The 14,439-nt window shown below is 42.6% G+C and overlaps 1 protein-coding gene across 3 annotated transcripts in view; it reads right to left on the minus strand.

Annotated features, from left to right (window-relative positions):
• Positions 1-228: 228 nt before the first annotated feature.
• The window catches only part of EFCAB6 (EF-hand calcium binding domain 6), a 162,179-nt gene continuing 147,968 nt past the window's right edge, over positions 229-14,439 (minus strand). For all 3 annotated transcript variants that reach the window (XM_025187059.3, XM_075899542.2, XM_075899562.2), the window contains 5 exons: positions 13,775-14,002; positions 11,200-11,377; positions 9,690-9,874; positions 6,506-6,655; positions 229-709 (listed from right to left, as the gene is read on the minus strand). In XM_025187059.3, the coding sequence (XP_025042844.3) occupies positions 587-709; positions 6,506-6,655; positions 9,690-9,874; positions 11,200-11,377; positions 13,775-14,002 (864 nt within the window). In that variant the 3' untranslated portion in view covers positions 229-586. The remainder of the gene's footprint in view (positions 710-6,505; positions 6,656-9,689; positions 9,875-11,199; positions 11,378-13,774; positions 14,003-14,439) is intronic.

Below are 14,439 nucleotides of genomic sequence, written 5' to 3' on the forward strand. Positions count from 1 at the left end.
TGGAAAAATGCATAAATGCAAAAAGATGACACATCAAGGTACATGTAGTGTGTTCAGGGTATAGTAGCTGTTCCATATCAACATATAAAGCTACCGGAGATATAAATATGTCAGTACATGATCAAGTAGGGTGTAAGACCAATTGTAAAGTAGACAATTTTCTAATAATGAAGGATAATATAATTTTCCAAATGTATTATTTCTATCATATCTGATAAAAATGAATAGTAAGCCTTTCAAACCTTTTATTGAAATTAAAAAGGGGTTTTAATTTTACAAAAACGATTTTCTGAAATGTATTATTTTTATAGATGCTTGTAAGGTTTTAGAAATCATTACTATAACAACTTGAATTGGTATAATTTTTTTCAGATAAAATGAATTATGTGAATATTAATAGTTCTGCCATGCAGATTTGCTCTACAATCCATGACCATTGCATTTGTCCAAATTTTAAGTATTATGAGCTTGCTGATGCAAAAAAAGGCTGGAGTTGGTTAATTTATTAATTAGAAATCAGGAATTATGAATCAGTCATGAGCTCTTTTAACTATAGTTTCTTGCATTTGATGACACCTTCCATTTCCTATTGCAGAAATGCCCGCAGGAAATCATTATAGGAAATTTTTGAAGATAATGATTTATCATAAAATTCCAAAATGTGAAAAAACTCTTCCTCAGTCAGGTTGATGTGATACCGATGCAGAACCTGCAAAATACACAAAATGTCATCAGAAATCATAGCAATGTAGGGTTGGAAGGAACCTCAAGATGTCATCTGCTACTTCATCCCCCTGGGTTCAGGCAGGATTAAGTATGCCTGGACCATCGTTAGCAGGTGTTTGTATTTAAAAACCTCCAGCAATGGGGATTCTGCAACCTCCCAACAATCACCCTGCTCACCTGATGTTAGGAGGCAAGGGTGACATTCAATGCTGGGCACAGGGCTCATGTACCACGCAAGCATCGTTCACTCTTTGCAAAACTACTTGAAGGCTCAGCCCCACAGTTTTGAATTGGATACAAATCTGTGAAAGCCAGAACCTTACTATTGCTCCCCAGCTTTCCTATGCCGACACAGCTCCACTGGCTGCTGCTCTTGAAACCTCCTGCAGGTAGTGATTTATTGTATGCTGGCCACACAGCAGCTGCTCCTGGATGCCCTGCAGGGATCTAGGTGATGGTCCCATTGAGAACAGCTAACAGTCTACCTGGTTGAACACATAACAGGGAGTGACAATGCTAACCAGATGTGGCTTCTCCCTTTGCTGTCTCGTGGGGGTGTCCAGGCCCCTTCCATCCGAAGAACTGGAAGGAACAATCCTGTCCAATATATCTACTCACTCTGCCTATGAGACTCCCTCAAGTCTGTGGTGATGGGAGCTTCTGAAGGGGCACTCAGTACTAAGTTTTCTTTCCTTAACCTTTAATGAGAACACTACTGACCAGGTGGTACCAAATGCTATTGACACGAAGGGCCAGATGTTTAAAGGTATGGAGGTCCCTGCAAAGCACAGACAGATGCACAGTGGGATTTTCAGAAGAATTTAGGTGCCTGATTTCCACCGAGTTCAACAATGCTTAGGTGATTTGAAAACCCAAATATCTTTAAAAATCTGGCCCTTAAAGCCATTGGCACCACGACTAAAGAGATGTTCATTTCTCAGCAGGACCAGATTAAGAAAGGGACTTTAGGGATTGTAGCCCAGAGCCATGGTCTAAGTCCGACAAAAAGATCGCCTGGCTACCAAAAGTCCCGATACATTTGCGAAACCCCCTTAGCCCGAGGCCCTGGGCTGCAGACACTAAAGACCCTGTGCATTATCTGGCTTTGCCTGGTGGGGAGTGGCCCTGCTAGGCCAGAGCCACACTGCTGTGAGAACTGGGAGAAGCCTTATTCCCCACCGCCCTGTGCTTGTGTGCAAGCTCCACACCATTGAGATTGTGAAATGAGGTTTACCGGAGCGGTCGACAAAGGCTTCCCTTGTCGACCATGGCGCATCCAGACTGCCCCGTTGTGCCACCAAACAGCTGATCAGCACAGCGTGGCGGACATTTTTATGTAAATGAAGTGGCGATTATTTAAATCACCGCTTCATTTTCCTATATCTAGTAAACTCATCTACATGGCGCCATCGACGGAGCCCTGTGGTCTAGTCATACGCTAAGTGCTGTCCACTGGCTCTGCAATAGTTTGTTGTCCAACAGGATCTCCACCTGTATCTTCAGATCAGTCTGCCTCCTTTTCTACCCTGCTGGTTGCCACTGAATTTATGTGAGCCAAGCCAATATCTGAAATCACTGCTGTGCTAGTGTTACAGTAGCCACACATTTGTATCTGTGTCACCTTATGCAGAGCACGGGTTTCAACACTCATCAGTCTATTAACTCCTTGATAAGTGAGAATGCTAATAGGAGAGCTTCTTACCTTAAGTTATTTAAATATCTCTCTGCTCACTATTATCTTACAACACCTTAGACATACTTCACTGGAACCCCATTTCCGATTTCTCCTTTCTTTGTGGGCTTATTTAACTCTGTTAACAAAACACTGCCTGGCACCTCAACGCACAATGAGTATTGTTTAAGACACATAAATGCACTTTTATTGCTTACGCTGCAGTTAATTCCCGACCTCATGAAATCAACTGAAATCTAAGGAGTTGCTGAAGCCATTTGGCTTGCCAAGTACACCATCTTTTATGTCATAAATTTATTTTTTTGTCTATAGTACCTTAAGGAAATTTTTAGAGGAGCACTTAAGCACTGCAGAGGAAAAAATCAACTTACCTAATATATCCTAGCACACAACTGGACTGGTTTCATTTTTCTCTTAATGTAATTAAATTGCTTGGGATAAAGTGGCCTGAGTTAAATAGTTATTACCAAATGCTTGACAAATAAACTTGATGTCACATAAATGTTTTTAAAAATTACATTGGACCAGATCCTAACCCCTTTTCTAGGTGATATCCACCTCTGAGATAGTACAAAGCAGTCAGGAAGCTCCTCTCACACAGGGGAAATCTCAGGCATAAAGCTGATATGGCTCTATGTATCTCACTCTCCTACCTTCACAGAGGAGAATGTCTGAAGAGTGTATATGCGGTGAGGCTGGCCTACACCTTGCTCTAACTGACCCCACACCATTAGAGCAATTTCTATAGAGCCTCTGCCCTTGGGTCTTCAGATTGCTTTAAGTTACAGCAGGGGGCATTTTGGCTCCTGTCAGCCTGAGGAATGGGAGAGCAAAATGAGAGCTAATACTTGGTACAGTTGAGGACTGTCCATTATTTCATCAGATGTTCTAAGTGGCAGAGATACCATGTGGAGAAGGTCACTGGTATCCCACTTGGACTCGGTGTTAATTAAACAGCTTCATGCATCATTTTTTTAAATCCTTGCAACTTGACTGGCAAATACAATTACCGTGGTTCATATTACGATTCTGATATCTACTTATAGAAATGTCAAGGATCTTGAAAAAAAGAAGTAAAATGTATGCTAAGCAGCAATCAAACTCCCAAGTGGTGTGAATCCACGAGCATAGTACTAATCCCTGGTCTCATGGTGCTATATGGCACTGCAAGTGGGGAGCAGCCTTGCAGACACTGAAATGGGTGTGGTTCTACTGTTTGGTGAGGTGCTGGATCTGAGACGCCCATGCAGAGGATACGTAGCCCTACGTACCACAGATCTGTGTTCCAATGGAAGGGTGGGACAGAAAGAGGGGAGAGAGTCATCCTGCTATCAAAGAATATCTCAGGGTGTAAGGTCCCCTGGAAGTGTGCCAGAACAAGTGGCCCCAGTCAGGGACACCCTTAGGATTTATGGGTCCCGACCCAGTACGATTAAACTGGTGTCCCTATTCCCAATGACAGCCCGAGGGAGGAATGATGATTTTTATACATGTGATTTCATTATCTTTAGGCACACTCATGAAATAGTTTTAAAGCAAATTTTAAACTAAGGCCATCTAGACTAACACAATAAATTCAGAAACTGACAGTATGTACCCGAAGTAGGCAAATGCCTGTTAAATGGCTTCATTACCATTTGAATGGCTCTTGAATGGTTCTGGTAATAGGTCTGGCAGGCTTTTTCACTGTCAAATTAACTAGATCCTCTCCAGAGGCAGCAGAGCCACAGATGAGGGATAGGAAGAGGGAATGGGTGCATATTAAGACCCAGTGGTGCCCAAATATTTTGTGTGTCCTATGCAGCTGCTTATTCTGAGTATGGGTAAGGATGGCCCTGCCCCCTATTTGGCCAATTAAAGGGACCACTTGGGAGCAATAAAAGATCAGCAAGAAAGCTAGGCTACGTCTTGACAGCAGAGCTATTTCATGATACCAGAAGTATCCCAAAATAGCAATTCTATGTCTATAGACATGCCCATTATTTTGGATTAGATTTTGAAATAACAGGCATGCTATTCTGGTGTCCCTGTAACCCTCATTCCACGAGGATTAAGGGACTTGTTGGAATAGCATTTTATTTCAAAATTACCTTGAAATAAGATATGTGATTTGCATAGCGCGTGTCAATGCACGCCTAGTGAGTGAGGAGAAGGAAAGAGATTGGTGGAGGTGATTTCTTAGAAAAGCTATAGAGAGTAGAAGACTCTCAGTAGGCCCTCTTGAGAAAGAGGGTATGTCTACACTACTACCCTAGTTCAAACTAGGGTGGTTAATGTAGTTATACGAACTTTCAAATGAAGCCCGGGATTTGAATTTCCCGGGCTCCATTTGCATGTTGCTGGGCGCTGCCATTTTTAAATGTCCACTAGCGCGGACTCCGTGCCCGCGGCTACACACGGCACGAACTAGATAGTTCGGATTAGGCTTCCTATTCCACGAGGCGTACAGGTAGTTCGGAATAGGAAGCCTAATCCGAACTATCTAGTTTGTGCTGCGTGTAGCCGCGGGCACAGAGTCCGCACTAGCGGACATTTAAAAATGGCGGTGCCCGGCAACATGCAAATGAAGCCCGGGAAATTCAAATCCTGGACTTCATTTGCAAGTTCGTATGACTACATTAACCACCCTAGTTCGAACTAGGGTGGTAGTGTAGACATACCCAGAGAGAGGAATTATTAGGAAGTTACTAGAGAGGCTCATCTGATGACTGACTTTCAATACAGGCAGTGTTAGGAGACCTGACAAGGGCTGAGGGCTAGAAAGCCTGTGGAGTAGCTACCAAGGGGCACATCTACACTGCAGGGAAAAAGTTGAATAAGACTACGAAACTTCAGCTACGGGTATGTCTAGACTACAGGGCTTTTACAGGATCCTGGGGGTACCCCAGAAAAGCTCTGCTGTGTCCAAGGAACACCTCTGATTTTCTGAAAATTTTTTTGGAAAAGCAGATTTTATTTTGGCATCCCTGTAAACTTCATTTTATGAAGAAGAAGGGATGTTCCAAAAGAGGGTTTTTCTCCAACATTTGGCCCCATGAAGATGGGCCAAATGCCGGAAAAGCCTCTTTCATAAGAAAAGCAGAAAAAGATATGCAAATTGCACTTCGCAATTTTTCCGACTTTTCTTCGTAGTGTAGACACAGCTAAGTCAATTGCATAGCTAAAGTTGAAATGGCTTAATTTGGCTTTTAGCCCTGTCGACACAGCAGGAAGTTGAAGGACAGGCACTCTTCCTTCGACTTCCCTTACTCCTTGTGAAATGAGGGTTACAGGAGTCAGAGTAAGAACTCCTCCAGCTCAACATTATTTCAAAATAATAGCTTGTTGTATAGACATGCTCTTTGTTATTTTGGAATTACGTTGCTGTGTAGACATAGCCTAGCTGTTGTCCTGAGCCAGGGAAGGCTGGAGAGGGATAAAGGCTAAGAACAGTGCAGGGTGATACCTAATGGGTCTTGGAGCCACAGAACTGTAGCGAAAAGGCCAGAGAGGGTTGTACTGAAGAACTGGAGTGTAGTGAGCAATCCTGGGGCTGCTGTATTTAATAGCCTGGATTACAGTGTTGGGATTATGCAGTTCTCTTCTATAACAAATGAGGCCCATTTGCATGAAGAAAGACTGTCTGGATTCTTTGTGGGGACTTGAAGAGGAAAGCGAGACAGGTGCATCTGGTAAACTAGCTTGAAACCTCCACTCCAGATGGGGCTGTCTTATGCTGAGGAATACACACGGCTATTCCCCCTTCATAAGAGAACATAGCAGCTGGTGGTTCACGGGAATCCTGAGGCTGTAGAAGTGACTGCAGAGGGGCCTGGTAGGAAGGATTCTTCCTCACCAATCTGCTCCCCAGTCTCTCTCCTGGGCAGATGAAGCCCACTATTCTCCATTCTGGTGGGAAAGAAGTAGTGTGCTTTTGTATGCATTGGAAAGAGGGTAATTACCAGTATTATTAGTGCTCAGTATTAATGTCACAGCAAGTATGTCTGTAAACGTACAGTTGCCATGATTTTAGAAACTGTTTGAGGACGGTTATTTAGAGACTTTGGTTTTCAGTCTGTTAGTATTAGATTAGTAAAGGCAATTTACCTGCCTGAAATCCTGAACACTTAACAGCCCACTCCCACTTTCGTCATAGGATTTAAACGTTCGTCTCATTGGTCTCCAGCAGTGCAAGATCTGGGGTTGAATTCTTAGCATTGCATTGAAAAATGTCAGGGTCTGTGGTCCAGGACTCCGCTACCAAAATGTGGGGGGAAAGATATTTGTTAATATAAAGAACACGGTAGATCAGCGCAGTCATATGCTGAAATGTAAAGGTATTACAGTAAAATTTTGATTGTACCAAAGACTGACTGTAACCTTGACTGATGCAGAATAAATAGTACTAGATTCACTTCACCTTTTAACATTCTTCAGCAAGTGAAGCTGAAACATGTCAAAGCCCAAAATTTGTGTTATTGTGATGTGTTTGTAAAATTAATACAATTCTTTATCAGATATTTATGGGTTTTTTAAAGCATTTTATAAATGTTACAAAGCAGCAGCAATCCAAGGCACACAACTGCTCCCCCTCCAAACCTCTGTTTTCAGTTACGTATAACTCTTTGGAAACTCACTCTTCAGGTTGGATGTTTTCATGTTTAGATTTTGACTGAAAGTGTCTAAATTCATCAGACAATGAATTAGATGAGTCCAGGAGGAGGGTAAAAGAGATACCTGCCCCATTATATAGTAGGCTTTGAACAATTCTATAGTTGAAATAGCTGGGGCCAGACAGTCAAAATCTAGCATGGGAATTACTAGGGGAGTATTGTTTCTTGCCATCTTGGAGGAAACGATGCAGAGTCCTGTGGCACCTTAGAGACTTATAAAAATGTATAGCTAGTATCATGAGCTTTTGTGGGCACAACCCACTGATTCAGATGACCTTGAGGAAGTTGTTTTTGACCTTGCAAAAAGCTGCTGTGTCCCCCCCACCGAGCTGTTATTCCAGCCACTGGGAAAGATTGGAGACCACAGTTTCTTCATATGTGCTGTACAGGATACTGAGCAAGCAGTGAGCACACAGACGGCCCTGTACAGCTACTACGTTGGGTTCAAGTAGTGTGGGCAGCTGGTACAAGCACCCACAGTGAAATTCATCTTAATCTTGGGAAGTACAGAGCTGTGGAAAGATTTGTTGCCTAGCTCAGCTGCCTAAGCAGACTTCCATCAACTATCGTGGGGGCCCCTGTGGACTTTTTCCAGTAGAAAGGGAGCCCTTCATCCTGGCTGTAGGGACCCAGACTGTTCTCTCTAGCTCAGAGTCTGCATGTCTCCACTAAAACTCAAGGCCCAACTTCTCATGGATTCCAAGGCCATGGTGATCCTATATCTGAACTCCTAGATAATACAGGCACTAGGACTTCCCCAAACCAATTCCTTGTGAGCTAAACCACATCATATTAAAAAAAAATCCCCTGTTCATTCTAAAATCACCAGTGATGTGGTACCCATCACAATCTTTGGTAAATTGCTCCAATCACTAAGTACGAGCACTTAAAAACGTACGCCTTCTTTTCTAGACTGAAGTTGTCTAGCTTCAACTTACAGCCACTGGACAGTGTCATACCTTCCTCTGCTAGGCTCAAGAGCTTGTTATCAAATATTTATTCCCCAGGTGGTTCTTCTTTCTTAAACTAAATAGAGTGGAGTCCTTGAGTCTATTGTTTGAAGCCATATTTCCTAATCCTTTATTCTGTCTCATGGCTTTTCTCTGAACCCTCTCCAATTTATCAATATGCTTCTTGAATTGCGGACAACACACCTGGACACAGTGTTCTAGCAGTGAAGATACCAGTGCCAAATGCAAGGCTAATTTACTTCTTTTACTCCTACTTGATATTCCCAGGTTTATGCATCCAAGGACTGCATTAGTCCTTTTGGCCACTGAATTGCCTTGAGAGCTCATTTTTAATTGATTATCCCCCACTTCCCCTCTTTGCCAAACATCTTTCAGAGTAACTGCTTTGGAGAACAGAGTCCCCCATCTTGAAACTATGCCTACATTCTTCAATTGTTCCTCGGTATATGCTTTTATATTTAGCCATATTAAAACAGATGGCTTGCTTAAGCCCAGTTTACCAAGCAATTCGGATCACTCTGTATTAGTGACCCGTTCTCTTCCTTATTTACACTCCCAGAGTCTCTGTGTGGTCTGCAACCTTTATTTTGCTTTTGAGACAAGGAGGGGCTTGAAAGCCAAGAGCTAGTTTTATTATGTACAGCTCCTGTCACAGAGAGGATTTTATTATATGTTATTATGCCTTTTGCTGAGAATTTGTACACAGTGGATTGTTGTGACAATTGTATTATGTAAAAGTGCCCAGAACACGGGATGGGCACTTCATTATACTTTGTAAACTTAAACGAATAAACAGAAAATGATACTAGATAAAGGCTCAAATTGTAGCTCTATCCATCCCTAGATATGAGACAGAATTTTACAGTATCAAATCTGTGCACAAAGGGGACTTGATGTGAACAATCTGAAACTGTCTGAAGCAAAACGTGATGGTTTTGCCTTAACTTTCATACCGATACTGAATGATTAAGAGTTCCTATGAAGCCAAATATCCCAGGGGGTGCCGTTGCAGGGTAAGCTGCCTGTAACATCAATGCTGGGGATGCCCCGCTGGGAATAGCTAGGTGCTATGCATCTCTCTTCCCTGTATCTGGTATGGGGGGCATATTGGAGGCATGTGTGCTGGAGATAAGGACGCAGGTGAAGAGCAGTCAGAGTGCTGTATGCACTGGCTATCACCCACTGGAGACTGTCCTGGAAAGAACATTGACGAGAGACACAGTGTCTCCGTGACTGCCCTTACTGTGCAGGGCTGGGGCTGAAGCAGACACTGGGAGCAATCAGCTTCCTGACCTACCCCACTTTCTGTTGCCTTCAAACAGACTCTAACCCTGAATCTCCGCAGCTCAAACTGTCTGCCTTCCCTCTTTTTAATACCCCTCCTTGTGTTTTACAGTTTACACATATGTTAAATTATTAATCAAATTGTATCTAGATTATCTTATGAATTAGATATGCAGGGTCTGATTCTGTGGATGCTTTGACTAAAGTAAATACCACGTGAACAAAACAAGTCAATGGAAGTCATTGGACTCCATGGAAAGCCAATGGGATTCTACGCATAAATACGACAACAGGATCAGACCCTAAAATATTCTGTTTCTGCCTCAAATAGTTCACAAACAGCTAAACAAGCCCCAACTGTACCGATATTCGTGGCTTCTGAATGCTCATCCTTTGTAGCAGGGAACTTTCCTGTGGTTTCATTAGCAGGACACAGCTTTGCAGAAAGTCACAGTATGCAAATCTGTCATTGTTCTTAATATCATATTTTGTTGTTATTTGGCTAAACTCTTCTTTACTTAAATTCAAATTGAACTTTTCTGCTATGGCTGAAAGAAACACAGAAATAGGAAATGAGAGTCAATTTGCCATCCTTGCAAATAGGTGACTTGTTTTAAAACAAAGGTCAGATTAGTTATTTGGGACATATTGGCAAGCCACCATTTCTAGGGACTGTCACATAAATGCATTATCTGGATCATGGTATCTTGGGGGTGGGGGGGAATTCATTTTTAGCAGGATAACAGGTAAGTGATAACACTTTAATGACCACACAAGAAACAAGCATAATATTAACTAAGCAGAATCTGTAGCTTTTACAAGCCAAAATATGTTCCTATATGGAGGGTAACATGAATCTATATGGGTATGTCTACACTACCACCCTAGTTCGAACTAGGGTGGTAATGTAGGCATACCGCACTTGCAAATGAAGCCCGGGATTTGAATTTCCCGGGCTTCATTTGCATAAGCCGGCCGGCGCCATTTTTAAATGCCGGCTTGTTCGAACCCCGTGCCGCGCGGCTACACGCGGCACGGGCTAGATAGTTCGAACTAGCAAGCCATTCCGCACTATCTGTTCGCCTCGTGGAACGAGGTGTACAGATAGTGCGGAATGGCTTGCTAGTTCGAACTATCTAGCCTGTGCCGCGTGTAGCCGCGCGGCATGGGGTTCGAACAAGCCGGCATTTAAAAATGGCGCCGGCCGGTTTATGCAAATGAAGCCCGGGAAATTCAAATCCCGGGCTTCATTTGCAAGTGCGGTATGCCTACATTACCCTGCTAGTTCGAACTAGCAGGGTAGTGTAGACGTACCCTATGCTATTATTTAGGCAAAAAGTCTGTCCATGCAGATATCCTGATTACGGAAAGAATGCACTGATAATTACCCCCCCCCCCCCCACACACACACATACACACACACACACACACAAATCCACAGCAGGAGAGCAGCATACTACACTAAGAATGAAATCCTGCTTCTATTGAAATATATAAAAGTCCTGTCATTGATTTCAATAAAGCCTCTTATGAGTGTGCTAGTGTTAAGGTTTGGTGCCTAAACTTACTATCACAAGGGAATATTCTGTTGGGGAGCATGGCAATCCATCCAGTCCATATGCTATGCTGTATACTAGAGCAAACACCAGCTAAAACCATGCTTTTCCTTTCAAATAAACAAATTCTGCCTACCGGTACATTCCCCCACAGCCTTCTTTGAGTGATTTTACTTTACAATAGTATTATGGAACCCGGATCACTCATGCAGCTGATACCAATTGCTAAGGGCAGTGTTTTCCCATAAATTGGCAGCTAGAAAGAAGCTTAAGCACATTTTAGCATGAGGTACCACAATTTTCAGATGGCAACAAACCTAAGAAATCAGACTTTGAGACTTCTCCTAGCCGGTCAACATCTTTCTCTTTACAGGCTTTCAGTATTTCTCTCCAGGAATGCTGAATGATCTTTCTTATTTTATTTTCTATTGGTTCGCAGTTCAGTAAAGGTGGAGACCATGCCACTGCAGTATGAGGGCGGCTGGACACTGGAGTCTAAAGTAACAGGCAAATTTAAGATTTACATAGACAAAACATTAAAAGAAATCCCAGCTCTACTGCTCCCAAACTTTATCATACCTTCCTGTTTGAAGCATCCCTATTTATGATCTGATTTATGTCAGCATTAGAGTAAAAATTCTTCTTCTTGGATGAACATGTTAAAATGACACCATGCATATTAGTATGCTGGAAATTGATCTACTTTGAAACTACCGAGTGTTTTTCTGTCTGTAATTTTCTTGACTCTGCTTAACTCATAGCTCAATTACGTATATTCCCCCTTGAACCTATTGTTCCGTAAGTGGCAGATATATTTGTTTTAACAAGATGTCATTTGATGTCAATCTCACAATAAATAGATCAATGCACAAATTCTTGGAATGGGACAATTTAAAGCAAGTATACTAATTTACCTACTGTAAATTTAAAAAAAGAACCTTATAATTGGGCTTGCAAGCATTTGATTTTTATCAGCAAATGTCAGTAAACAACAATTTCACTGTATACTCATAACCCAACAAAAAATATTTTCATTCATGATAACTGAAATGTACAGACTGGCAAAGTAAGAGAAATGCTGTTTGAGAATTTAATAGCGTTTGATATAAGGATATTTATGCAGTATATTTTGACATGTGGTGTTGACAATTTGTGTTTTAATGGTTAGAAAACTAATTTTTTAAATTTCAATATCTACTGTCATTAAATAATTGCTGTCTGACCCCCTTTACCTTTGCAAGTTCCCCCTATAATTTCCCTCTACTGTGAAAGTCTAAATCAATAGATGTAAAAAATGCTTAAAAATAAATATCAATCTGTCGAAATTATATTAAAAATGAATTATGCCAAGCATGCCTATAATATGGCCATATATTCCCCTCCCCTTAGGCAGCATGGAGAGGAACAGTAAAGCCCCATTCCAACAGAGAAGGATTGGGTGCAAAGTATATTCCCTGTACATTCTCCACTTCAGGGATCACTCCACTTTCCCTTCAGTGATCACAACAGGGGAGCTCTCCTCTACAGCAGAAGAGGGTGTGACCAGAAGGGAAACAGTTGTTCTTTGCAATAGATGTGTAACTCAGTAGAATTTATCATTCTGAGAACAAGGAGCGATTAAGCATGGGCTTGTGAGCCCTCAGCCTTGGGCAGCGTGGCGTGAGCTCCACTGACATTTGTGAAGGGAGACAGATTCTAATGTAATATTCACAGGGTCTTTCCCATGTATTCTTGCAGATCTCAGGCTTACATCATAAATCTTGGCTATGATCCCCACATCCCACTTACACATGGCCACCGGGGTACTTCTAGGATGATGAGCAATGATGACATAGACCTGGGGCTGTTCAACAGATGTGCATTTTTGGGCAGGGGAACCTGTGTTCCTATGATCTTTCTAGGTCCAGATCCAACTTCCACTAAAGTTAATGAGAAATGTTCCATTGACTTCAGTGAGAATTGGATCAATCCCTTAGGCATAAAGGAGGAATGTGTTAGGCCTTTCCATTGCAAGAACTTACAATAATCAAGTTCTCAGCAGGTCAATGCTTTTAGACCTACCAAACATGGGAAGTCCTTTGCAGCTTTAATCTGTTCAATTGGCTACTGCTTTTTGAACAACCTTTTTTGGATCGGGGGCTGCTGAAAGACCCTCCCCACATTCCACTCACACACCAGAACCTTGGGGGGTGTCTAAAAATAAGGAGTTCAATGTGTGGTGGGGGCTGCTGGGAAGTAGGCTGGGGTAGGGGGGTTGGGTGGGAGGTAGGGTGCAGGAGCAGGCTGGGGAGGATCTGGGTGGGAATGGGGTGCAGGAGCGAAGTAGGATGTGGGGTCTAAGAGATGGGGGGGGCACTTATCAGCACAGCTCCCCAGGGACGCACATGGCTCCCTGTCCCTTGCCACTCCCAGGCACTGCCCCCCTGTTGCTCCTATTGACTGTGATTAAGGCCAATCAGAGCAGCTGGGGAAAATCCTCTAGGCAGCACTTTGCTGTGCTGCAGTTTCCCTAGCCAGGGAGGAGAGGGACTAAGAGGGGAAGCAGCAGCATATGGAGCCATTTCCTCCCACTGTCAGGCAGTCTGTGGGCTAGATCTGGCCCTGGCTTGTCTGACTCCAGCCCACGAGGCTCGGGGTTACTCCCCTCTTCCCACAGAGGGGAGCTGGCACCATATGTTCCCCACCCGACTTACGCCAACTTAGGATCAAGTCCATTTTTTATCACCCCAAATCCTCTGCAAAGTGCCAAAGCTTCTTATCAACAAACATTTGGGTCTGATTTGATGCTCAATGAAGTCAATGGGAATATTTTCATTTACTTCTATTGGCATTGGATCAGGCCTCTAATAAATATGAAAACCCAGGAAAGTCCTTAAATAATCAAACACCTACTTTCACTTGAACTGAAGGAGAAGCTGCTGTCTTGGGACGTGAAGGCTGAGAAGGTAACCGTGACCCAGGCTCAGCAGGAGTAGCAGGTTTGGAGGGGCAAGCAGCACTGTTCATAGCCTGAGTATCTGATGGCATTGTTACTGCTTCGCAGTTGAATTTCTTCAAAAAATCACAGTACTTCAGTCTTCCATCAGCATCAACAGACACTGTATTCCAGAGGTCTTCAAACTAATGGAGAAGCAAACGATCCATTTTTGTAAATGCTAGTTGGAAAAATATTTTCTGTACTAAGACTGTTACAGAATATGTTGAAAGGAAAATGACTTGGAATGAAAGGAATCCTAGGGCCCAGTTTAATAAAAAAAATTACCACTTCTCTGCAGAAGGCTGTGTAAGTCTGAGAAAACAATGAAAAAGGGATTTCTCTAGGACATTTTTTAATTGAACAGGGCCCTAAGTGCACTGTTTAAGACCATTAAACCTTGTGATTAGATACAGCGACTGAGCTACAGTATATAAGGACACTTTAACAGAAAATGTAAATCAAATGCATGGTGCACCTGCATCCTGTCTTAAGTACCATGAGGCAAGTTTCTCATTCTATCAGGTGCATCTAAATTCTACTAACATCTCAACAGGCAGTTCAGATTTTTCAGTTATTGTAT

This window comes from Pelodiscus sinensis, chromosome 1 (assembly GCF_052426305.1).
Source record: "Pelodiscus sinensis isolate ZL-2025 chromosome 1, ASM5242630v1, whole genome shotgun sequence".
NCBI classification, from domain to species: Eukaryota; Metazoa; Chordata; order Testudines; family Trionychidae; genus Pelodiscus; species Pelodiscus sinensis.